Consider the following 27,370-nt stretch of genomic DNA (forward strand, 5'->3'; position numbering starts at 1 on the left):
CATTTTATGGTTCTCAGGACTCTATATTTAATATTCATAAGAACCTGTAAGGTACAAATATCAGCTCTGATTGCAAAAGAAGTAAACTAGGTTCAGAGAGGTTCAGTGTACCTGATCACACAGCTGGTGCATGGTGAAGTCACTTTGTGATCGTTCAAACTGTATTTTCTTTATTGTACTCAGCAGGACTAAGACAGCAAGAATTTCTCCCTCTAAGACAGGATATATGAGCCTGGAGTTCATGAGAGGGAGGGAGAATGATCTGTTTGGAATAGTTAATATGTGATTCCCAAGCTGGAAGAGGGCAGACAGCCATTTGAGAAGGAATTGATAAAACATACAAAATGAATCAAAGTCAGAACCAAAAAAGGCATCATGCAAGGTTAAAATTATGTGAATAATGATGTGCATTCGTTATTTTAATGTTTTCCAAGTGCATTTCATTTTGAATGATATACTCAGATAGCACACATGGTAAGGTATAATTGAAAAAACGTGCAGGAGAAAGGCTGCATTCAAAGAATAAACATACAGCTGCGAGGAGGTTAGGAGTCAAAGGGGTAAGCATATGCCCCGTCCCCTAGGGATCTCATTAGTGCATGAGTGACCATATATGCAGAGGCTAAATGAATCTCACTGTTTGCAAAGACCCGCGGTAAATGAGACAATGACGAATCAATAGTAATTAGGCCTATAGGTTCTTATTGACCCAGATGTCTGAAACCAAATGCCCTGCTCTGAGATTCCTTGAGAGGCAAATGAAAAGATTTATAGACACGCACTTCTTTTAAAAAAAAAAAAAAATCCCTTTACTCTAAGTGCAGTGATGCTATTCTAAAGAAAAATGTTGCTAGAATTAGTGCAGACTCTTGACTTCTTGCTGGAAAAGATGTTCTCTTGGCTTTTGTTGTCAGTGTGGTTTGTGTTGGACCAGCAGCAGAGAGAGAGCAGGGAAATAGGAAATCAGGATGTGATCATATTCTATCTCGATAGATGATTCTGGTCCCACCTTTCATGGAGGCCTTGGAGGAGCCTTTCCTGACACTATCACACAAGCATGCTAAAGCAGAGTTTGAAGGAGGGACTTTGGCAAATCATTACTGAACTGGAATACAGGAAATGCATGGCTTCAGAGTCACACAGAGAAGAGTTTAGATTTGGACTCTGTCAAGTAAGCGCTTCACCTCTTCAATGTCCCTCTTGTAAAGGGACATTAACAGTGTTTGCTTCACCAAGCTCTGGTTGAAGGCCTGGAGCACACTCAAGGAGCCGCAGTTGATGATGATGTGGTTGGTGAGCCTTTTTCCAACCACACTGCTGTCCTCCTAATGTGATCTAAGGCAGATTTTTACAGGTAGAAACGAGGTGTCACAGCAAAAAGCAAAAAGATTGCCTGGTAGGTAGGACCGCCCTTGCCTCTACCCAGCATACATCACACACACACACACACACACACACACACACACACACACACATTCTCACACTTACAGTCCCTCATGCACTTACATAGAGCTGTTTTGCTTTTCTCTTTTCTATATTGGAGTTCAACACAACATTTTTATTCAGTAAAAGAGCTTGAAAACCACTGTTCTGCTCTTCTTTGATTTATAAAACTTCCAGGAACTTCATGGAATCCATGGGAACACTCAGTGTCACAAAGCTGGAACTTGAAACCTCTGAGCTGTACTCCTAAAACATGTTTTAAATGTCAATAATAAATACGGTCTTAGGTATCTTAGGTATAACCTCCCTTGGATACTGATTTCCTATTTTTTTCTGCTGTTATTTAAGCCATGTTTTTAACCATTAAAGCTATTGTTCCAAAGACACCAGTGGGAAGTCGCATGGATGCCAACCTCTGATAAACCCACTTTCTTCTAGAACTGTTGATTCAGGACTTTGAGAAGAAAGCACTTTTAAAGAGGAGGAGGTAGCCATCTTGAATCTTTGTGACATGCAGCGAAATTTAACCCAGTGAGGTAGCTGTTCTTAATGTATGGGAAAACCGAAGTTCAGGGAGGTTATGTCATTGGCCCATGTTACCCAGCTGGGACAGGGAGAACCAAGATTTGAACCTAGGACTGCCTCGACTCCCAAACCCATCATCTCCACCTCCCTCTCACCTGAACACGTAAAGACTGAGATTGGTACTCAGACTCTCTCATTCTACACATGAAGGAACTGAGGCTGAAACAGGAGAAAGAACTAATGCAATATCATTTGGTGGATCAAGGTTAGAAATCAAGTGTCCTAATTCCTGATCCTAACTGCATTCACTCCTTCTATCACTTCCCTTAGCAAGCTCCTTTCCTGAGTCTGGGAACTTATTTTTGCCTCCATTCGTCATCTCATCGTTATTATTACAAGTAGGAATACCAATTTTAAAAAATCCTTTACATATGTACAGTATTGTACACTTTATAAAATACTGTATCTTCACATACATAATCTCCTTTGATCTTCACAACAGCCCTGTGAGGTAAGTTGGACGGGGAATATGTATCTTGTTTTACAGATGCAAAGAAAGTGGTTCGGAAAGTTTGAATAACTTTCTCATGGTTACACACCTACTAGGGCTAAAGCTGTTCCTAAATCTGGTCTTCAGATTCCAAACCTTTCCACCCTCTTCTAGGACATACCATACAATGATGTGAAAGTATGGAATGCTGTTTTCTATGGGTTTGGGGTAGTTTCTTTGCTGAAGCTTTTGGGACTCTGCTTACCTTCTGGATCTGACGTGAAAGTACAAATGGTTTCTTTCTGCAGAACAGTTCGCTCCCTGACCCTACCCCCCTTTTAAAAACAAAATTTGCTTCTCTTCCAGATGCCAGAGTGTATATGCATATTTGAACAGTCACCTGGATCTAATTAAGAAGGCTCAGCCTGTGGGTTTCCTCACTGTTGATTTACATGTTTGGCCAGATTTCCATGGCAACCGGTCTCCCTTAGCAGATCTGACACTAAAGGGCATGGTAAGTGACAGCCAGTCCTTGCTCAAAGGTGAAGGCAGGCCAAAGGGCGACAAAATTTGGAAGAGGCAAAGTGGGGAGAAAGGAAAAGAAGAAAACTAAACAAAACAGGCCAACAGCCCACTAGCTTCCTGCAGACGCGCTGCTGTCATGAAGGCTCTTGCTGCTCCACAGGATGATCTGCTGAAAGTTCTCCTTGTTTCTGAGCCAATCTTGAGAGCGCTAAAAGCAGTATTTCTTACATTTAGCTACTGCTGCCTCTTTGTCCTGTGGAGTGGCTGGAAGTTGTGAGCCCCTGGCTGTGTAATTTTTGTATTTACATCAGTTTGAAGTCATGTTTTCCATCTCCATCCCCAGGCTGCCTGGTAAGTGAGTGGGAAATATTACCACCCATGGTCTTGCTTGCCACAGACACACATCTGCCTGGTCTCTGTAAGTCAGAGCTATTTCAGAGTCCATGCTAATATGATTAGGATTTCAGATGGAACTTTGGTAAAAGTAAAATATAATTAATAACTTACATTGGTGGATAAATTCAAGTCTCAGTGACATTAAGGGTCACTTCCAGTGCAGAGAGTCCGGGCTCTCCCGGAGGGACCAGGATGAAATTGGTGGGAAAGCTCATAACCACCTAAGCTAAGATATAACATCTTGGTGGCCAAGTGGGATTAGGTGGCTAAGAGTAGTATAGCCATCAAGATTCATGTGAAAGTGAAAGAAATAGAGTTAAGCTTCAGTTCTAAGAGGCCAGGAGAGGCCACAAATAAGAAAATAAGCTATCAATACAGAATTTAGGAAGCTGCAAAAGCTGAGAAGCAGAGTGTGAGGTAAATTAAGGTGGAGAATTCAGAGTGGAGGCGGCGAGCAAGGTAAGGTTTGTGCACTGCATGACAATGGAGAGGCCTGCTGGCCCGAAGTACTTCAAGACTCAGAATTCTATGGTTTGTGATTAATTTCACTGAGATGGTTTTAAATATTTTTACAATGCCAAAAGGAAGACTTGATCTTTATTTTCATTATCTTGTTGACATAATCAACTTATGCTAAAAAAAAAAAAAAAAAGAGTCAAGGTGAAAAGAAAATTGGACACAGCAAAAGTTATGTGTATCTGGAGTCCATGAAGTGTGGCCACACAACAAAAATTATTTAGCCTGTGGAAGCAGAAGGGGAAGTATCTGGAGAGGGCCATGTGGCTACAGGTTGCAGCTAGAAAGCCATACTTTCAGATAACTGACTCTCTGGATGCAGACAGAGGTTAGGGGAAGAACACATTTTTGTATGGGTACAAAAATGAGTGTCAATTCATAAAATGATCCCAAAACAAAGCACAGTTTTATAGTAAAATGATCCTGGATCTGGAGTCATTCCCTTGGGGTCCTCCCCTTGCCACTCTCTATCTACCCAGTTTCAGCTCCCAGCATGACAGGTGCCATGGCTCCCAGTGGCTTTTGTCTATTTCTTAAAACCAAGCCCAACATTCAAAGACTTAAGAATTAGCATCAAAGGATATTCTAATAAAGGTAGCCCAAATGCAGACTGCAATTCCAAAAGAGACCATGGAGTATTTTTATGAAGGCCTGCCTCATTAGAATAAGTGCTTACTCACCAAAGGAGATTTCTTACATGTGGAAATATGCCCAATTATATCAAAGCCCCTACTGTGTTTGTTTTCTTTAAAGTTTCACTGGTTTATAAACACGCCTCATATATTACCCGATATTTCTTATCAGTGTTTTTCTTTCATAACTGTTCATGGGTTAAGCTAACATTAGAATAGCTGTCACTTCATGAGTTTACATCTCAGCACTGGAAGGAGAAGGTGACCTAGATAAGATAGAAGGAAGGAAATTCTGAGCTAAAAAATTTCCTCCAAATCTCTTTCCCTCAGTCCAATTATGGGAAACATCAAAATAATCATCCTGAAAACCGTGTTAGCCTTTTGTCAGAACCTACAATGACTGCTGTCTCCAGCACTTATTCCATAAATATTTATTTGGTACCTACTATGTGCCAAGCACTGCTGTCGATACAGTAAGGTACAATAATTCCTACATTTATGGAGCATATTTCAAGGGAAGGGAGGGCAGTGTTTGATAAAATATATACATAGCAACTAGAATTGTCAGGGTAACCCCAGTAGGGCAAGAACCATATGTGATTTCTTCTTTGGGCTCTTGAAATGTTTCTCTGGGCACATACTAAGTGTTTAATGTGTACTTATTGATAATTTATAGTCAACATGGAGATAAGAAAGAGATCTTGTATTCTTTTAGAAAAAATACGTATGAACAATTTGCCAATACTGAATGGATTAGTTGCTGCTCTTACTATCCGTATGATAAGTATTTAATACCAATATTAATGTCCAAGTAAATTCAGAGAAGCAGCTCCCATTTTATCTTAATTATGGATACATTTGTCAGTCAGTTATTTTAACAAACAAACACAGGCCCTGTTATAGATGGTAGTAGGTATAAGGGTAACTAGCCATAATTCCAGCTCTTGGGAATATTACTTTGTTGGGAGCAGTCAATATATAAACAAGCATCAGGGATATTGGGTCAAGCTCCAGGTACCACTCAGTGTCCAGGGCTCCCTACATGCATAGAAGATGAGACCCAACCTGTTTTCACTGGCCAAGAAAGGCATCAACTAGGCGGTGACGTTGACACTGAGTGAAGTGGATAAGAGGGTTTGGGGCCAGGGAAGTCATAGTATATGCAGTGTTCTAGAGGGGAGGAGAGAGCATGGCATATGAATGTCTGTGATCCTGGCTTCTTATTTCATTGTCTTACCCATGGTAGGTTGCATTTAGCATTTTATCTTGATAATAAGAAAAGATTTTCTCAGAACCACTGGGCACTCCTTATTCTCCGTCTGCTTCAGCAGCATTATGCTGTCTTAGCTCTTTACTCTTGCATCTTGTCTCTTACTTTGACTCTTGTCTCTTACTTTGGTTAAACATTCATTCATTCATTCATTGTTTATTGTTCACCTACTATGAACACAAAGGAAAAAAGAAACCGTTCCTGTCCTGAGTTCACATGAAAGTAGGGAAGATAATTACTGTACATATGTGTGTGTGTGTGTGTGTGTGTGTGTGTGATCATTATACAGTGTGATACCTGTAACATAAACATCTATGTAAGCTGAAGGGGGTACTCTGTAAATATCTGACTTTAAAATTTTTTTAAAAACTGGCATTTGGTTAGGAAGCCCTCATACAACCTTTCTCTGCTTCACTTGAAAATAACCGATGAAGATTCAAAGAAATCATTAACTCATGCTGACTTTGACAATTAAGATGACATTCAGCTAGGAAAACTAGAATTGACATTCTCAGAATCTGGGCATATTTTCTGTCATCTAAAAGTCTAAATATAACTTGTTTGATAACCGTAATACATGACGTATGAGCATGGTAAACCACTAGCCTTGGAAGAGTTTGGACATCTCCACCTTTTGCTCCTTCACTTAAAAATGCAAGGCCCCTTTAAGGATAAAAAGAGGACAGTCATCCCTCTACCCTCCTACTGTGGTTAGAGTTTTTGTTTTGTTTTGCTTTTTGGAAGCAGCCAGCAAGTTGAATTTCCCAGAACTCCTACACAACCCGAATCTTATCTTCTCTTTCAGTTCAGTCCATTAGAAAACTGCCAACCCAAGAAGCCAACTGAGCAGGGAGTCTGATTTAGGATGAATGGTGGTGGTGCCCTGCATGCTAAGGATCCTGAGTTTAAAAAAAAAAAAAAATGCTCTGTTAATGGGGCAGAGACAGGAAAACTCTGTGAATGTGGAGGAAGGGTGTAGTTTTACATGACTGCTGTTTTAGGATTAGACACCTGGGCAGTGGTGACCCACCTCTGGCCAACAAAATAAAAACCACTAGCCTATTGAAATTGACAACTAGCTGTAGATCTAAAGAGGCAAAATGCAAGCTCCAGTGAGTTGGGTTGGAAGTAAATCATGAGGACTGTATGCTGGGAAACACTGAATATGTATGTATAACTCTAGTTAGAATGAATAAAAAAATAATAAAGTGAGTCCATTAAGAAAACCATGTTGCATACAAAGAAAAAGAAATACCATATTGAACACTTAGGGAAGGGCCTCTTTAAAAATATTTATTACGGAAGCCAAAAGAAAATATTAAAAACTCCTTGACATATTCAATGGGATTTTTTTAAAGGCACATCTCTATGAAATAGGGTAGAAACTTTTTAGGAAAAAATGAGTTTGGAAGAAAAGTCGGTGGAATGGAAGAAAAAAAGGAAGTGATAAAGACAACCAAAAATACTAAATAGAATTAAAACCTGCATTGAGGGTGATAAACATAACTTTCACTGAAGAAAAATAAGATCAGGGCTGTCATAAGATACAGCGTATATTTTAAATTTACTAGAAAAACATTTGGAGGGTGGGGGCTATAGCTTTTTTACTGTTTAAATTTCAATAGTCCCTAGGTCAGAGATAGGAACATGTCTCTGTTGTCTTACAGTTAAGCAATTATTTTCATCTTTCTTTGCCAAGCGAGAAATGAATGGTGGCCTGCCCTGGTTCACAATACCAAGAAATGGCAGAGCTTCAATAAAAATATGAATCCTGACTTTAGGGGCTCTTATCCCCATGAGGCCGCCTTAACTCATAACTCTGGACTTCGAGAAGTGCACTGAGGACTATAAAAAAGGAGTCCAAATTCCTACGTCATGTTCAGCTTAATACTGAATCACACTCCTCACTCTGGTCCTTGCTCCCTTGTTCTGACCACCAGCTTTCTCACTCTTTCTCCAATTTTCATCCTTATTTTGGTCCTTGGATTAAAGCTCCGACCTTATCTTTTCTCAGTATTGGTTCCAGTTTCCTTCCTGCCCTCACTGACTCAGAGTTCAAAAGTAATTGCCACACCTGGTTCAACTTGGCTCTTAACCCTTCCACGTTAGGCGCCTACCCTCGTAAGCAGGAACAGGGCACCAGGAATCCTTCCATTATGCTTGATAGAATCATTTCTTTTTTCATTCTGGTAACAGTTGGCTCCCTGCCATGTGACTAGCTATTTTATTTTGTTTGGTGATGAAGTGTCAACCTACAGCATTGGGCTAAAAAGTGATGGGAGTTAGGGGGTAGACGACTTAATAGTATGCCTGGACCAAGTAGTCACCTATGTAAATAGTTCTCCTTTCCAGTTAATAAATGAGGCATGGAGAGCTAAGTAATGCGCATGCGATATTTAAACGAAGTAGAAGCTTGGGTAATAGCCATCAATCATTGTCAAAACCTTTAACACTGGAGATTCTAGTTTCTTTAATACTAAACCAAAACAAAAAATTCTTACCCTTAAAGTAAAGAAACGTGACATGGTCACGCATGGAGATAAATGAAGCTAAATTCTCACCATCAGGAATCATTGCATGGTTTATGCTTGTTTGGGTGTGTGATTGTTTTTATTTTGAATGGTTGTTGGATAGTTTTACCCCTGTGAACTAGTAAAGAGAACCCAGGTTTTGCTGTCAGACCTGTATCTGCATCCTGATTGGAAAGTGTATCAGCTGTATAACCTCTGAGGTTAGCTCTGTGAGGTCAATCTGCTTGTCAGTGAGTAGGAAAGACATAGGCTTCCATGTATCATTGTCAGAATCAAATGGGAAGACTGTCACATAGTGCATGGACAGCAACAGCAAATGCTTTTGAATCTGTGGCTCCTTATAAGTGATTCTTACTTGCATATTTACAAGGTGGCCAGCCACATGATAAGTATCTCCTTTGAATTCTGAGCAGCCCATCTTGAGCTGTCTGCCTTAGTCTCAGGACTGACTGGATTCACCAGCCATGAAAATCATAGCCACCAACAGCCAGCTAGAAAAGCTGAACAATCACTTGGTTTGTCACAGGAACCAAGTTTTATACAGGCGTAGTGATTAGTTTTCTCTGTATTTAAGTCCTTGGCCCTCAGTTTCCCCACCAACAGGTGTACCTGCAAAACAGCTAGTGCTATAGGAGTTTTGAAAGCGTCCTTATTACCTCCTTGTATATATGACCAGTTGTTATTCTCAAATTAATATGACCTTTTCATTTTGATTTTTTAAAAATTATTTGATTTTTTTTAAATTATTTCTCTGAAATACCCACTCAAGGAATTAAACTACCTCAGAGACATAGGAGGCCATGAGAACACACCATGTTCACCATTGGTTGAAACATATTTTCTGTGCTTCATTTTGGAAATACAGCATTCTGCAGAACAGAAAGTTACTTTCTGGTTCTTTGAAGAGCTGTGATTTCTAACGTAAGGCCATATGCTGCTCAAACTGCTGGAGAGGTCGAATGCTGCTCCAAAAGCTCTTCAAAGCAAGCACAGAGCAAGTGCGCATGTGGAAAATGGGGAGAGAGTGAGGAGGGAAGCGTTACAAGATCTTAGCCAGTTCCCAGAGGACTAACTCCTAGCTAGAGATGGGCAGCACTAAACAGAGTCAGATGTGGATGGAGTCAGCAACTCAGATGAGTACTTTTGTAAGAGCGCCGTAGAAACCAGAGGGTGTATCCTTGTGGCTTCCTCTGATAGGGTGATGGATGATGGAGCTGGAAGTGCGTGAGCAAATTAAAGCAGCTTTTGAGTGATATATTTATAAGCCTTGGAAACATGTGGGCTCTTTGACATACATTTGTTGATGTTTTTCTTATGATTTAATGCTGTTTTATTTAGTCATTTGTACATATTGTTTTTGCCTACAAAAAATCAAATTCTGTGACAAAGCTTAATATCCTCAGTATCATTTTACTAGTTGTCTGATAATGTGTATTTCTTTTTTTTTTTCCTTTGAAGTAACTAATGTAGCAGCTAGTGTTGTGATTTATAATAGGTCTCATTTATTCAGGGATCATGATGTGCCAGGCACCAAGGTAGCTGCTTCACATGCGCCAACACCAATTTTTATATTAACCCTACAAGGCAGTGTCATTGCTCCCATTTAAAAGAATGGAGAAACTATGTTCAGAAAGTCTAAGTTTTTACTTAGAAAAGACAGGAAGTTATATTAGATTCTAGTCATTTCAAACCAGGGTCACTGATATTCTTGGAAGGAAAAAAAGTTTTAAAATTTAAAAAAGAACAGGTCTTTGTATTTTCATATTCTCTTGCTCTATTTTCAGTGTGTTTGTCATATTTCTCTCTCATTTTACTGACTTTTTAAATTATATCACAAGTAGACTTTTCTAATACATTCTGTCTTCTCTATATACACTAAAAAACAGATAGTACTGGGGGGAAGGGGTAGATAGTAGACAGGAGTTCTGCCCGAGTGCATGATGAGGAGTGAATTAGGTAGAAGTCTGCTTGGAGGGCCCAACAGATAGACAATGAGAAAGAACTGAGGCCAGAGGAGCAAGAGTAGAATCCAAGGTGTTGTAAAAATCAAAGACAGAGTTGGGTGATACATGTAGAGGCCAAGACAGTTGACCAGAACAGCTTTGGGAAACTGGTGCATGACATATTAAAATAATTTAGATTTAGAGCTTCGGAAGCAGAGCAGACAAAGATGTGCAATGCTTGGTACATCTGGGAGACAGCAGATGGACTGGAGTTCAACAATAGAACAAAGTTGTAAGGGACAATGCCAGCCCATCTTCTAGTCAGTGTGTGTGTGTCTTAGTTTTGTGTTGCTTCTTTAGTGAATTACCACAAACTTAGAAACTTAAATTTATTTTCTCCTAGTTCTGTAAATCAGAAGCCCTGGCTGGCTTAGCAGGTTTCTCTGTTCCAGTTTTTGCAAGACTAGAACCAAGAGCTCTTATCAGAAAGCTCTGGGAATAATCTACCAAACTCATTCAAATTGTTAGCCAAATTGAACTCCATGCAGTTGTAGATGGCCCCTGTTTCCTGGCTGACTGTCAGGCCAGGGTCCTAAACTTTTGAAGGCCACCCTCATCTCTTGGCTCCTCGTCCCTTCCTTCTACCTTCAAAGTCAGCAATGGCGAATCAAGTCCTTCTCATGCTTTGAATCTGATTTTCATTTCTGCCTCATTTCTTCTACCTCTTTCTTTTGCCATCTCTCTTGACTGACTGTTCTGCCTTCCTCTTCTGCTTTTAAGAGCACATGCAATTACATTGAATTCAATTGAATAATCCAGGATAATCTCCATGTTTTAAGATCAACTGACTAGTCACTAGTTCCATCTGCAAAGTCCCTTTATAACAATGTTTAGATTAGTGTTTGAGTAACAAAGAGATATAGGGATCTTAGGGGAACATCTTTAGAACTCTGCCTACCACATTATGTTAACACATTTGTTTGCATTCCTCAAATCTCAGTTCGTTTTATGCTTTGCCAAGTGTCAGCCTCGACTCCTGATAATTACTGAAACCTCTAATTGTTGTCTAGGAGATTTGTCCGTTTTCTCTTCCAGGCTGCTGATAGCTCGGCCTTGTTTTCCCATCTCTGTCCTCTCTCCAGAGGTTTTCTATAAATCTTTCTCTGATCCTCCTCCTTTCTTCGCTGTCTGTCCATCAGCTCCACCTTCATTATTGACTGAGCAAACAAGGCATTTTTTCTTTTCCTTTGTGTTCTAAAAAACTTTCAACCAATTCCATGGATACTCCCCATCAAGTTCTGATGACGAATAAATCTCAGGACTGGGAATTCTGTTTCTTGTTTTTTGTAATTTTTAGAAACCCCTTGAGAATCTATATCTAATCCCTTCCCCACCACTTTTTTCCCCCTTAAAATCACTTCAATTCCTTTAACAACTGACAAGGAAAAAACTTAGCTAAGTTGCTAATATATTTTTTAATCTCAACTATCTTAGGCCCTATAAAGATTTCCCATTGCCAAGATTTAGGACAATTGTTCCTATACTTTATTGTGTATCAGGACCTTGCTGAAAATGCATATTACTGGACACGTACCAAAGGTTCAGTAAATCTGGAGTTAGGTCTCAGAAAATCTATATTCACCTGAGATATCAGGAAAGAATTAAGAGATACGCCCAAGTTCTCACAGCCACTAAGTGGTAGCAGGATTTAAGCTGAAGAGCTGAAGTGCAGGGTTAAGTTCGCCTGCCTTTCATATTCACAGAGTGAGTAGAAGCATGTAGGTCGATAAGAACCAAGGGTTCTCCAAATAGTTTTTGAAAGTGAGTCCCCCACTGTCCTATCCGTGGGCACTCATCAGGGACACACTGCTTCTCCACACTCCTAGATGCCCGTACCTTTAACGTCATGATCCTGATGCTGATGATCAGCATGCATTCCATCCTGCCTTCCCACCTTGTGCAGCCAGTCTTCAGCGGCCTTCATTAATACACTGGAGGTACCCATAGCTTGTTGAAGGAGATGCTTTATCACTTTATTCCAACTAATGAATGGGATTGAGCCCTTCCTGCATTCAAGAGGAAGAGGGTGTACATTTATTAAGAGAAAGGGAAAGAAAAAACATTTTTAAGTGCTACCTATGCACATATTGTTGACACTACAAGTGTCTAGCTCTTGTAAATTCATTACAGCTTGCTGAAAAAGTAAGGCATTCTTAAAGTGATATTTAATCTTCACTCAAATGCCTTGAGGTGTTATTATTACTATTTGACAAATGAAAAAGGTTTAAGTTAAAAAACTCATGCTATTGTGCAGGTGGTCGGGGGGAATGTCAAAATTTAAACCCAGGTATCTTATTCCAGACCTCATCATCTTTCTATTCACCTGCATTCCTAAGCTCGAAAATCCTATAACCATTTTATATAAGTATTTTATAACCATTACCTAGGATATTGAAATGATCAATTTCAATTGACATCTCTTTGGCCACTAAGTGCAGCTTTCCCACATCTCTAAATATTACTTGTAAGTGTTTTCTCTTACAGTTGTCCTCATTACACAATAGCCAAAATAAATAAAATGTGCTTACCATTGCAGCTGTCCCGTGGGGCTTCCCCATACATTATACCGTCTTGCCCAAACATTCAAAATAAGCACATGCATATCGATAAACACATTCCTTCCACTTCCTCTTAATGATGGAACAAGTCAGCCCGGGGTGTCAGCTCATCTTCCCAGCTTTCCCAGCTTTCTCACTAGTTACAAAGCTGCACCTCCCCCAGGACATCCTTGGCATTCCCAGGGCACTGTTGCCACCTCTTTACCAAGACAGCTTCCTACGGGTCCTTTTGTAGCCTCCCGAGTGGTCCACATGGTTGACGTTCCTTAGAAAGTACCATCTTGGGCTGACTGTCATTTCACTTTTGCCAAGGCAGGGCTGAGGTCCCTGGTATTTGAGAGAATCAAATGGACTTAATGATCATCTACCCTTCTATGTCTCCATCTTCATATCAGGTGAGATGTCAAAGAAGCAGGGACCCCGACCAAAGTAACTTCACACTTTAGAGAGAAATGTCTTTTATTGAGTCACATTTCGACTCCATTGCCCTGATGCTAGTGGTGGGGAAATGTTGGAAATTGCTGTGGGAGAACTGGAAATGGCTGCTTCCTTTTTGTACTGAGGACCTTCTTCCCAGGAATAATGTTTTCTCCCATGAAAGATAGGTATGTTTTATTTGAAAAAAATAAAACTATGCCACTCATCATGTGTCCCTTTTGTAACATAGCTACTAGAAAATTCTAGAGTTAAATTTAGTGCTCATTTACATCGATGATCTTATTCTCGGTTTCTGGCTAAAAGAAACTATCTTCTCTTTTCTACCCTATGATTTCTAAGTTCTGGAGGCACTAGAAATTTAGGTAAGGTACCATGATGTCTTTTTGCTTGAATACCAGTAATTTCTGGAAGTTCTTTTGAATATTTCCTGGATATTAAAAAAGCTAAATCTGGTGATATCACACCTCTTTTCTCTTATGGGCTCTTACTAATGGAGTAGGATCAGAAACAGAAACATTATCAGTGTTATAAAGTGCACTGGGGTTCCTAATAAATTGATAGGGGAGTGCATCTTATATACGAAGTCAACCTTCTCTCCCATCACCATCACAATTTATCTAAATCTGGTGTTTGGGACCAACCTGGAGGGAGATATGGGTCTGTCAAGCAGATACATACCCAGTCACACAGAGGATTGTGGCTTAATTCATGTCGCATGGATGACCAGGGAGAGGAAGCCAGAGGTAGCCTGCCTCCTGGACTGGCTCCGGAAGAGAATTGTAAGCCACGGCCCAGTTGGCTTTCCCAGTTAGACCAACAATGGAGATGCTGTTGAGGCCAGGCCAGAGAGAGATTCAGAGAGAGAGATCATTAATGATCTTTACCTAGGACCACTAAATACCTTCCTTGGTGCTGGTTGCTCACACAAGATATTCAGCTGAGGCAGCATATGACAGGCTGAAACACTGTCGCTCTGCTCCTTTTTGTAATTAATTCTCCCAGATGGCATGCTTTATGTATGTAATCCACCTGAAGGGGGCACCTTTTTCTAATTCACACAACGGCTCTGTATGAACCGCAGGGATTCTACTTTTACCCCAATCTCCTATAAACCACTTCTCCGATGAGGAAGGGTAAATGTGGAGGTTAGGGGTGTTGGGAGCATAGAGTGAGCAACTAGAAGTTATCTTCCAGCATTCTGTCTTGGCACATGGAGCAAATGACTCTTCCCTTTTGTGAATGTATGAGGAGCCGAGGCAGTAAATATCGTCCTCTCATAATCGTATAATTTGTCAGAGAAGGACGGGCTATTAGGAGAGAGTGGTATACAAAAAGAAAAAGAAGCATTGAACTGTCACTAATTCACACATTCAGCAGGTCTTAATGTCTACTATGTGCCAGGCACAGCGCTAGGCTAGACATTGAAGATTCTGTGGTGAATAACAAAAGTGTGTTAGAACACCGAGGTTCTGGTTTCCATTCTCTGTGTTCCTTTAGGCAAATTATTTCCTCAGGAAGATTATAAACTGAGTTTCTATATTGTCATCATTGTGCATGTTCTCTCCTAGTTCCAGCGTGCTTACTGTATGTTTAGGTCTCTGAGGGGTTTTATGAGAGAGGTTCCTTCACAGAGTTTTTGGCTTGGGAGGACGTATCCCCTGCGTTCTTCTCTGGTCTCTCATTGAAACCTTCCATGCTCCTGTGTGTTAAAACCAAAGCCATTGTTTTTATCTAGTTGCCTGATTATTTGCCAAGGAAAACTTATCAGCAGGTAGCTCTGCTGAATTCAGGAATCCTCTTATGAACAGACGAGTATTCAGAAGAGCTGGAACACAGGATGCTAAGTGAGGAAGGGCAAACACAGGTGCCAAAGAAGTGAGCAGGGGCCAGCCTGAGAAGAAACACACAGAAATAAAGGCATCTCTGCTTGGAAATAAGGGCAGTGGGGAGAACTTTTCACAGGGAGTAATATGATCAAATTTGCATTTGAGAATAATCACTAGCTCCATCCTAGAGAGGAACACCCATAGGAGCAGAGAGATTTGCTCCGGGGCTAATTCAGCAATCAGGAAGGACATCATAGTAGCCTGGGTTAAGGAAGTGGGAGACAGTGAGGATGAGATAAGGGGACAATTCCAAAGAGATTTTTGAGATCAAATGTACAAGACCTGGAGACTGGCTAAGTACAGGAAGGGAGAGAAAAGTCACAGAAGGGTGCTCTCAAGTTTCTGGTTTGGGCAATGGAGTGGTGTCTGTACCCTTCCAACAGGCCATTACTGGCCCCTTCACCATGGCTTGGGGTGGAATCTGGAGAGAGTAATAAGTGGGGCTGGGAGATGAAGGAAGGGGGTCTGAATAGACCACTCAGCTCCCCTGTTGTAATGCAGGCTACACGTCACTACCTCATTGAACTCAGAACCATACACACTGTAGACCCCAAGTATGATAGGTGAATTCAATTTTGTAATGTGAAAATATAAAATGCACTCTGGTATTGATGCCCATAAACTTTAGGCTAGACTTGACAAAACCAGCTGTCTTAACTCTCTAGAAATGCCCCAAGAGAATACTTTACTGAATGGGAGACGTGAAAGTGGGACTGTGAACAAGTCTTGAAAGCGTTCAAATCCAGCATCCTGTTCAGTTCTGGAATCCCTCAGAGATTGACATACTCCATACAACCATGTGGTTCTGATTGACTTGAATAGAATTCCCTCGCAAACCACAGGTTCTAAATTTTCTCCTAGTAGATATAACATTTATAGGAGATCTATTATTTTACCCTGAATACCCACTGGATGCTGATACACTGAATTCTGAAAGTAGCAGAACTCAGAATAAGATCACCTTTTACTAAAATGCCATTAGTACATGTTGATTTCTGTAAGCCAGCGATATTTGCTATAAAAGAACATTTTTTTAAAAGAAAAAAGAAATATAATTCCATGCTAAGAAATATCAAATACAACCTTCCAACAGTATTTAGTTTGTATTTTTTTGTTGCTGTTGTTTAATTCAAGGCAAGGAATTTCTTTTAAGAAGGGATAGATTTTCCCAGGTCTGGAGATTAAACCATTTAGTAGTCATTTCACGTTCTGCTCACAAAAAGGGGATTTGCATATGAACTTGTTTCGGCAAGAAAACACGGGAACGTGTTTCATGGGAACTAACTCTGTCTGTGGCAGCTCCTTTTGGCCATCATCTTCTGTTCTTGTTTTCATCCTTGCAGGTCACCGGATTGAAACTGTCTCAGGACCTCGATGATCTCGCCATTCTCTACCTGGCCACAGTTCAAGCCATTGCTGTAAGACACTTTAATGCCATTTTAAAAAAGACTTAGAGTATCAATAAACTTTAGACCACATGCTCCCCAAGATATATCATATGCTTTTGTGACGGAGATTCTTAATTAGAAGGGAGCTTGCCAAAAAGAGATGCGTGTCTGTCCAGAAGGAAGTCTAGATGGTTTTCACCTGCTTTATTAATAACCTCAAATAGCTAGAAGCTGAAAGGAGTTAAAGTCTTTGAATGTCATACTTGTCATTTGCCTAATTTGCCTTCTAAGTTCAATTAAATGGAAGCAAGCGAGCAGATGCCATGTATGTTTGCATTAAGAAAAATTAGTATTAAGAATGTCCAGATTTATAAAATGCATAATATTGTTTGCTTGGCAAAAAGACTTATTAAAGAGCATTTTTGTTCTTTTTATTTTTTTAATAGTAAGCTTCCTTAAAACATGAAAGTGGTTTTAGATAATTAGCTGCTTAAATGAGCAATTTGGATGATTAGGGAGTGAGAATATCAATCTAAAGTACCAGGAGCGCCTAAACCGAAGATCAATCAAAAATGAAAACAAAATCCTAAAAGCTTGAACATGGTGGTCTAAGGAGTCTTATTCTCTAGAGGTGACCCATGAGTGGGCTGTAAGAGGGTTCTAAACCCTGAAATCACTCATGGAAGATTATATGTGTACACATGTTAGTGCATTTGGGCAGATTGGGTCATAGCTTTCAGGGTCTCAGAGCTGGCGGGAACCCAAAAATCACTGTTGATCTAGTGAGACTTGGCCACTCTGGAAAGAAAATGAGGACCAACAGAAAGGAAAAATCAGTTCACTAAATTTGTGTTCAAAATTGATTTTCAGGAAAATACCCATTTAAACAAAGATTTTGTTAATGCTTTATGGATGTATTTATATGCTGTTCAATTATTGTTTTTCCATATTTCTTTTATAACTTCAGTGCTTCAAATAATAGAACTACATGCTTTTTTCTTATATAAATATCACTGTCAAAAGTATTTTCTTATGATCAGATATGTCCAGGTGCCATATCCATATGATGAGAACAGAACTCCCCAACCACTAAAGGAACGTACAGTCTGTAGTACAAATACATAGAAGTATGGAATCAGACAAGGTGATTAGATTAAACAGTCCTCTCTCTCTCTCTCTCTCTCTCTCTCTCTCTCTCTCTTTCTCTCTCTCTCTCTCTCTCTCTCTTTTTTTTTTTTTTTTTTATGTTATAGGTCAGTTTAGCTGTATTTTTCTGAAGCTATTGATTCGAATAGCTTGGCCAGTTCAGTGGAACCAATCACCCTGCCTTATTTATGATAGGGAATTGGTCAAAAAACAGATAAATCTGACATCTATCAAAATGAAGAGAGTAACTAATAAGATGAAAATGGAGAACAAAACTGCATCAGTACTAAAAACAATAATATATATAGCAATCCTATTTTATAGTAATGATGGTAATGATAATGATATAGTTTCGGGATATCATGTGATAGGCACTGTGCTCAATATTTTACACATTATCTGACAACCTTATGAGGTAGATGTGATAATTCCTATTCCACAGATTAGAAACCTAAGCCCCACTGAAGTGAATTGCTCAGTTTTGTAAAGCTAGTAAGGGGAAGAGCTGGGATTTTAAAAATTAGATATATGATGTACTAAGGAACTTTCTTTTATTTTCTGATTCATTAATGTCATTGTATGGAAAATCTTATAGTGGAATGAATTGCTTATATTGAAATGAATAATCCTGGTGAACCAGAGGTTGGTGATGCTCATCCTTCTGAGTCTATGCTAAGAGATAGACATGAAGAATGAGGCCACACGGAATGGACCAAGGGGCACCATCACATGGTGACAATAACTGTTACCTCTCCTTGATACCCACTCTCTGTGCCAGGCACCTGAGTGCCTTACCCATCTGTGGCTTAAGACAGTTACTTATAAGCAAGTGAGATTGTCCTCATTTTAGACACAGAGGGAAACCGCTTGCCAAGGTTAAAACACGTAGTATACGGCAGAGTCAGAATTTGAACCTCTATCTGTCTCACTCTCCCAGGCTTCTGCTCTTTCCACGTTACCAGGCTGCACTTTGTCTTTTATCTGTTTGTTAAAGCTATCTAGATACAATAAGCTTCCAGGCATTCCCAAGGGCAGTTGTGACTTGACACATCTTAGAAAACATTGTTAATTTAGCCAGGATTGTCTCACAGAGGTCCCTTTCCTGGTAAGAACACTGCAGTAGAAGTCCAAGAATGTATAAATGAAGATACACTTAATGCAGGCCGTGTTGGGGGTGGGAAGCCTGCTCTATTTTCCCAAATACCACACACTTGGAAAATCAATCCTGTATGTAATGGGCCATCATGTATTAAAAGCTATCATAGTTATTCTGTCCATTGTCTTAATTACATTTATAAAAATGCCACAAAGAGAAGCCAATTTAAGTCTGAGATTTTTTTTTTTTAAAGACTTTATTATGGAGTCAAATAAATTGTGAGTACAGTCTGTTTTGCACAAGTATCTCGGTGTGCAGATCTTTTAGGCAAAAATGTGCATTTTAATGAAGCATTCTGATAGCAGATATTTTCCCATAATGTTCAACTTGAAAAAAACATTTTTTTTATTTCACTGGCTCCAAATAAGGCCATAGCATCTACTGGTTGTTGATAAATTAAATTGAAACAAATTCCTCTCTTTAGTAATATCTATGGTTGGTATTTTGTAGAACTAGAATGAAATTGAAGAGATATTGTAATGAAGTTAACTTGGCACTGTGTGAAACCCTCCATGAAGTAAAATTCTCTCTTGATTGAACTTAATTGAAAGACCTGTCAAACACCCAGTTTATCCATAGCCTGTTCATCTATAGTTTTCTCTTCAGAATAGACCCTTAAAAAGTACTATTTGCATTTGAAGTCTCTCAATTTGCATTTGGTTCTGTACATTCCCAGTGGAATAGCTTAATTTTAATTTAAATTTCTCTGTGAAAACATTTTTTCCAGAAAGGTGAGCACAGAATCATTTTAACTCAAAGCCCTTTGGCGGGGCATTTAAGGAGGGTGGAGCATTTCACAGAGTGGAGTCTGGGACACCAAAAGGGAATGCCCTGTAAGGAACCGCCAGCCCGAGTGGGAAATTCCAGCCAACAATGCCACACAGGAGAGAGACAGGCTGTCACAGCCCCTCTTGAGGGAGTGCCTCTTGTTCCAGTCTTTCCTTCCTTTTCCCAGGCAGTGGGCTTTGTATTACCCTCAACTCAGGCCTGCTAATCTTGTGAACCCCAAGGTCCCTGGTTTTAGAAATATCAGTTTTGCATTGCATTTCCTACAGACTATAGTACCTTAGGCAAATTATGTACCTCCTAAATGGGGGTAGCAATATGCAATTTTTGAATTTGTCATTAGGTTAGAGATCACAGTTAAATGCGTAGCAGAGTGCCTAGCATATAGTTGATAAGCAGAATGACTCATTTCTAAACACTTCTCATGCGCTCAGCACTCTTCTGCAAACTTACATGCACTATCTACCCTACAGGTAGGGTTAAATGTTTCACCAAGTCTAAGACCACATTTAAATTTTTTTAAATTTCCAATAATCCTTAGAATTTTCAAATGAACAAATGTGGTATTATTATTCCCATTTAAAAATGTGAATTGAGTCATATAAAAGTTAGATATAGGTTTAATTCAAGAAATAGGTGAAATGCCTTAATACTAGGTTTTTTTTAGTTCAAATGTCATAATCTTAGCTACTACAGATTCATGTCCCTAGAGTAGACTTAGATTACCTGTATTCCTTGGACACCAAATGAACCATGGTGGATGTAAGGGCATCTGTAGACCTCCTGAAACTATTTATAATACCATTTTGTGACATTTTTCTGGGGAGGTCAATAGGTTTTATTATTTTCTCAAGAAAGTTCATGACCGCCAAAAAAGCTTAAGAAAGAACATCTGGGGGTAATCAGCCATAATCAATAAGCAGGATCTGGCCTTATATGGTACAACATGTTTTAATTTTTATTTTTAACCCAGTACATCTGTGGATTATCTTTGGCGGCCCACATTTCACCTAATCCGTATTCTTACCAGATTTCACTAATAGCTTCAACAAAACCCAGAGACCTCTGGGCTGGAACTGCTGTGCTTCTGTTCCTTGAACTACTCCTCTCCCTCATCATTTATTTCAGAGCAATCAGGATTTCAAGCCCGCAGCCCCCAGACCACCCTATAGAAACCCTCTCTCCCAGAGGCACCTCCAGCCGAGGATAAAGCGCTCCAGCTGGCTTTGTTAAAGGGGGCTTCACTTACCTATATCCTACCCCGTGGGGGTCAGGGGAATATTTAGATCACTTCTCAAACCCTCCTCTTTGGTTAGGCCTCTGATTTGGCATTCCCTCAAGCTAAACTACCGTCTTCTTTTCTATACCCTCTTGGGTACCAGCTTGCCAGCAATGCTGTCACACTTTCTTTCATTTGTGATATTGGCTCATGTATTCTCTCCAGCCCAAACTTGCCTTCTTCTTGGTGGCTGCCCCATCTGTAGTGTCTCAGATCCTTGACCTCCAGTCTCCCTTGTCCTTCTCCTCTGTCTGCTTTAGCATCTCCTGTGTCCACACCTAGGACTTGGTCGTCCCCCAGAATTGCTGAATCTCTAAACATTTTCAAGTCTATCTCGCCACCAAAAAAACCTCTTCCTGCCTCGTAAGCCCATATCACAGTTCATTTTTTTATGTTTTTAATTCTTATCCCAAATAAGTTATGATTTGTAGAATTCTAGTTTTTGAACTAGATTATGATTTTTAATTATGATTTTAATTATGAGAATAAATAATGATTTTTAATTATGATTTTTAATAAATTATGATTTTTAATTATGAGACTATTCTAGCCAAAACTAAAGACTCAGACATTAAGATTCACCTGATGACCTTATGATAGTGTGCTCTTACCAGAGCATTAACATGTGTTATCAAGTTTAGTAAACTTAGCAAAATGAGGATGAGAATAATGCATTTTAAGAAGATAGTCAGACATAGGGCTGAAATGAAAATATGGTGAAGACTTGAGCCAACCAGAGCATGTGATTTTGCTTCATCCCAGATCATTAAGGACTGACTGAGAATGGATTCTTGTTCTGGAAGCTTCATTATTAGAACCAGTGCCTGGTTTCAGGTGACAACAAAGGCTATTTTAGCCCTTTGCCAGCCTGAATTCTGTGTCTCGCCTTCTCCGTGCAATTAGAGCCCCCTTTCTGTGTTTCTGCTGCTGAATTTGTCAGTGTCTTTTTTCAAGGGACAAATGTCTTTAGTTCCTGTTTAGACACGGAAGATTGACTCAGGGACCAATGACCGCTCTTTTTGGATTAGTATTGCCAATTGCTCCATTGCCAGTACCTTATAGAGCAGTGGTCCCCATACTTTTGGCACCAGGGACCGGTGCTCCTATGAGACTCTAATGCCTTATGATCTGAAGTGGAGCTGAGGGGGTGACGCCAGCACTGGGGAGCAGCTGCAAATACAGATGAAGCTTCACTCACTCAATTGCTGCTCACTCCCTGCTGTGCAGCCCAGTTCCTAACAGGCCACGGACCGGTACCAGTCCACAGCCCGGGGTTTGGCACTCCTGTTATAGAGGACCTAGGCTATAACAGACACTCATCAAATACTGCTTTGAATGAACTGTATTAATATTAACTGTGTTTGCGTTGTCATTTGTTGTCATCAGTATTTTGTAGCAATTCATAGAAGCAAATGGTATAGTAATTAAAAGGAAATTCAGTCAAGCAGGCCCAGGTTGGAATTCCTACTCTGTGACCTCATGAACTGTGGGATCAGAGATAACCTAACCTCTCTGGGTCTCAGCTGTCTGAGACAGTGTATGTATGTAAAGCTCTTAGGGCAGTGTCTGGACTGGGTAAACACTTAGTGAATGTTCCATATCATTTACTTTTGCTATCACTCTGATGCTTTCTTCTGTTTTTCCCTTGAAGTTCGGAACCCGCCTCATTATAGAAGCCATGCAGGCAGCAGGGCACTCAATCAGCACTCTTTTCCTGTGTGGAGGCCTGAGCAAGAATCCCCTTTTTGTCCAAATGCATGCAGACATTACTGGTAAGTCTGAGGAGGAGGGGAGAAGGTCATCTTAGGCTGGGCAGAGAGAATGGTCATGGCCATGATCTAGACAAGGTTGAGAATAAGAGAATGTATATGCTGTACCAAATTATTTTGAATATTCACCATGTCAAAATGTATTTTATAAAAATAACTGGAGTATTTGTAGTCATGATGGGGAAAGTGACTTTGATGTGACTCCAACTATGGACTGATGGCAAGAAACGAGACATGAGAGGTCAGCAAGGGCTAGATCCTAATTTAAGTGTTTACTCAACAGTTTTGAGTACCAGTTCTGATTTACACATTGTGAGGAATCTTGAAGATACAGAGATGAGTAAGACAGGATGTGTGCCCCCAAGGAGTTCACAGCCTATTGAGGAAGGCAAACAGCAAACAGATTCCTTAAATTTAGTGTGGCAACAGTTGCGACTGAGAAAAGTGCAGAGTGTTATGAAAATGCAGTGGGGCTCTTCTTCCTGATTTGGACCTGTGACAGTGCAGGGCAAGTGATCTGGAGGAAGGGATAAGGAAACTGTTAGAAGAAGAAATGTAGAGCCCAGCTGCTATGGGAACTGTGGGTCTGGCTGCAGATAGGAATTTGCCCCCACGAGCCTGTGATTTCTTCTCAGCTCATTGGAATCAGAGATCATGACATAAGTGGAGAGAATTCAGAGTAATGGGCTGATCCCTCTGTGATAGGAGCAGACAAAGTGAGCAGGATCCACAGAGCTGACCCCTGGGCCCCATTGGCAGGAGTCTTGCTGGTGTCAGAGGCTGGCCTGTACTTCCGTGCCTCTGGACCTGGTGTCCTATCCCTCTTGCTCCTTTCTCTCCCAGTGTCTCCTGGGGACTGCTGTTCCCTTCCTAGGACCCGTCCCAGTGTGGCCAGGCACCAGGGCAAGGCAAGGAGATGGAAGTAGGGTAGGACTTGACCCTGCGTACAGCCCCAACTCCAACTTGACATGAGCCCCACCCTACACACTGGCTTCCATTCATCACGATCTCTTGCTGTCCCCCTGGATTCCTTGTTTCTGACAGCTGGGTGGATCATGTTCTTCGCCCCTGACTCGGCCCCAGCATATCTCCCTTCCCCTTCTAGGCCATGCAAATTCCTGCATATGAGCGCTTTACCAAGTGTGATCGGTATAACTGACCCCTGCACATTGTGAGATCAAACTAAAGTTGCTTATCCCCTGATATTAGAGATATTAGACTGAGCCACAAGCCAGAGGACAGTATAAAAAAGCACACAGTCTAAGGTTAATATATCAAGATGTCAAGTACAGGAATTCATACCATTAACTAAGCTCCCACTGTGTGTCAGCGTGAATTACTTTATATACATTTAGTCCTCACGTACCACCAAAAGATAGAAATTGGTGCCCACATCTTACAGACAAGGAAAACTGAGGTTCGTGGAGGTGAATTAAATTAACTATCCAAACTCAAACATCGGGACAGGACCAAGATTATAACCCAGGTATGTCCAGGCCCAATGTCCCCTATACTATGCTGCTGACACAGGTTTCTTAACTTTTCTGCCTAATTTGTCACCATTTGATGACAATGAGTCCTTCTTTCCCAAAGTGTCCAAAACCTGTTGAACTGGGCCAGTCTGAGGCAGAAAAGAGGAAAGGCATGAAAAGACACCCAGATTACCTTATAATTTTCCCCAGCAGAAAAACCACAACTGTATTTTATCTAAATGTCAGCTAGCTGATTCAGATTCGATTCAGACTTAAAATCTGATCTGTGAGTGACTTTCCAGTTTCCAGCTTTCTAATAGCCACCAAGACTACCTGGGTGCAGGAGGGGAGATAAGATCAGCCTTGGCTAACACATCATGGAGGGAATGGGAAGCAGGGAATGAGAGCAGGGCAGCCTGAGTGACCCGGCCAGACTCTGCACTGCTCCTGCAGTCTTTGTGAATGTGGGTCTTCTTCTAGGCCTTATCTCCCGAGCTGACTCAGAGAGACAGGGGGTGCAGGGGCTCCACAGAAAGTTCTGCTTTGGAAACTGTTCTCCTTCAGTTGAATGAAAAGGCTGTTAATCGTTATTTGGATTCCAGCTGAAATTAGACCCTTTGTCTCTGACTAGGGACCAGTAACAGTCTCAGACAAAGGGACCTTTTCTTTGGCCTAGAATTCCTCTGCCTTGGGAAGCCTATGATTGACAAGTGATGGCAAAGTGCATCTGCCTTTAAATGCTTTGGGTTCTGCTAAACTCATTAATGCATCAGATAAAATAGTTCACATTCCAGGCAAAGCTGCCTTCTTCCTCTCCTTCACCAAGCACTTAGAGAAAAGAACACATTTGCATTCATTCCTATAAAAGGCACGTACACAGCATGAGATGTAAGGTAGAGTTTTGGTGACTTTAAACATTGTAATTGCTCTAGTTTTCCTGCAAAGAAAGACTAAGAGAGGACCATAGAATTGGTACTAGATTCTCTGGAATACATATGAAAAATACAATGGACTTTGGAAGATGCTTTAAAGAAAGTGTGGAGTGATTAATGGCAAGAGGATGGGATACAGCTCTGTGACTCTGGGCAAGTCGCTTTACCTCTCTGAGCATCATTTCCTTCTTTTGGAAGGTAGAAATAATATTATTTTCATCCTGTAAATCATACTGAGGAATAAATATTCATGAGTTTGTGAGCACTAACCTCTGTGCTTGGCTCAGTTCAATAAATGTTAGTTCACTTCTTCTCTGAAGGCTGCCCCACACGAGAAAGGAAGAGGTACATTTGAGAAGAAAGTAGTTTAGTATTTTGTAAGCAAATCTTTGCCATTTGGGGAACAGATTGCTCCACGCAAGCAGGGAGATGGGGATTTGCCAACTTGGAAAATGCCTTCTATGTGAGGAGGAAGACTCTCCTTGTACCCTTAGGCGTTTAGTTAACTGTGGTTTCAAGAAATACTTAGTATGTACTAAGTAATTGTAGGTTTCCCCTACAGACTTAGGACTAAATGTTCCTCCTTCTAGATTTTGTTTTTTAGTACTGGCAATTTCGGTAGGGGTTTCCCTCTTCCTGTCTTATTATTTTGACCATTCTTTACTTCATTTACTCCAAAGCCTTTCTCTGAGCACACCAGTAAACCAGGCACTGAGAATGGCATGGGGATGTGAAGAACAATAATGTCCTGCCAACAGGGTCATTACGAACTGAAAAAAGTGCTCTCCGTGCTTTGACCAATGTCCAGAGAGTACAGTGGGACCCAGAGGACACTGGTGTCAGTCTGAGTCAAGTCCAGGCAGGGAACAGATGACACACTCAAACTGGATTAACTGTAAAAGTTGAATAAAGAATCTGTTTACAGAGGTGTGGGCAGGGTGTAGGGAAACCCTGGCCACCAGGCAGTTCCCTGGGGTTACTCACAGCCTTACCACCCGCACCCCCAGGCTTGCAGGTGCCAGGGCAAGAAGGTAACCGACCTGAGATAGAGGGGGTCTGTGAAGAGGGCCGCCTGACTAGAGCTTAGTCAGGGGTGCATCCAGAGATCAAGGTGGCCACAAATGTGGTCCACACAGGCCAGTGTTCCAGGACCCAGAGCAAGCTGAGGTGGTGGGGGGCGGAGGGAGGAGAGTTGCTATGGGAAGGGAAGAGGTGAGATTGACTTTAGAGGCAAATGGAAGCAGTGAGATGGTCCTACCCAGGGCAATGAGTGAGGAGAGATTTCGAAGATAAGGTAAACTTTAAGAATCATAACAGCTGAACCTAATTTACTGCTCTCTCTAAGCCAAGCACTGCTTTAAGTGCCTTACTCACATAGTACTTTTAATCCTCACAGCAGCCCTGTGAGGTAGGTGGAATTTTAACCCCATTTTGCAGATGGGAAAACCGAGGCATAGAGAGATTTGGTAACTTAGCTGTGCTCTCACAACTAAGTCACCAAGGACACCACAATTCAAACTCTGGCAGTCTAGCTCCAGAGCACTTTGGGCTGCAGACAGAGAGCTGATAGGGACTCACCAGTTTCACTCTGCTTTCTGCTTCCCAAGTGGAGGGGCCTGCAAGTTGTTCCTCACTGCTCAGAACTGGTGAGGCTTTTGATAGGGTACGGAGGGTCTGGGAGGTGAAAGGCATTTGGAGGAGCTGTCTTCTAAAAAATCCCAGTGCAGTAGGTGGTCACAGTCACACCTTCGTATGCATGATTCCTGGATTCTGCAGCATCATCCGGTGCTCTCTCCGGGCTTTGCCAACAAAGCCCTTCAGTGCAGACTGGTGTCTGCCTTTTTTCTCTAGCTGATGGACGGACACCTGCCCTGTCCCTTCCCCACCGTTCCAGTTTCCAGCTCAGGTGAAATGCAGGCAGAACAGCTTCCCTCACCATCAGTACTCATTCTAACAGTAACAACCATCATTTCAAGGGCTTATCATAGGCCAGAAACGTGCTAAGTACTGTATGTGCCCTTTCTCATTAATCACGGCAAACCTGTGTGGACAGTCTTATCATCGTCCCCATTTTACACGTGAGGTAACAGAGGCTAAAAGAGTTTAAGTGACGTGGCTAGTGGAACCAGTTCTGAGCTTTTTCACAGAGAGCCCACCCCACCAGATACTTGTCGGCAAAGTCTCAAATGCTGTCCCCATAGTACATACAGCGCTGGCATTCCCAAGTCC

At 41.0% G+C, this 27,370-nt stretch overlaps 1 protein-coding gene across 14 annotated transcripts in view; it reads left to right on the plus strand.

Annotated features, from left to right (window-relative positions):
* Positions 1-27,370, plus strand: part of FGGY (FGGY carbohydrate kinase domain containing) — a 401,184-nt gene that overhangs the window by 265,752 nt on the left and 108,062 nt on the right. For 13 of the 14 annotated variants that reach the window (XR_001598827.2, XR_004955141.1, XR_004955142.1 and 10 more), the window contains 4 exons: positions 2,825-2,972; positions 3,218-3,334; positions 16,557-16,631; positions 22,620-22,740. Coding sequence is in view for 10 of the 14 variants with exons in the window: in XM_016159901.2 (XP_016015387.1) it covers positions 2,825-2,972; positions 3,218-3,334; positions 16,557-16,631; positions 22,620-22,740 (461 nt within the window). In the remaining 4 variants the exon portion in view is untranslated. The remainder of the gene's footprint in view (positions 1-2,824; positions 2,973-3,217; positions 3,335-16,556; positions 16,632-22,619; positions 22,741-27,370) is intronic. The other variant, XM_016159909.2, reaches the window with a different exon arrangement.

The sequence above is a fragment of the Rousettus aegyptiacus genome, unplaced genomic scaffold, assembly GCF_014176215.1.
Source record: "Rousettus aegyptiacus isolate mRouAeg1 unplaced genomic scaffold, mRouAeg1.p scaffold_m13_p_1, whole genome shotgun sequence".
Lineage (NCBI taxonomy): Eukaryota > Metazoa > Chordata > Mammalia > Chiroptera > Pteropodidae > Rousettus > Rousettus aegyptiacus.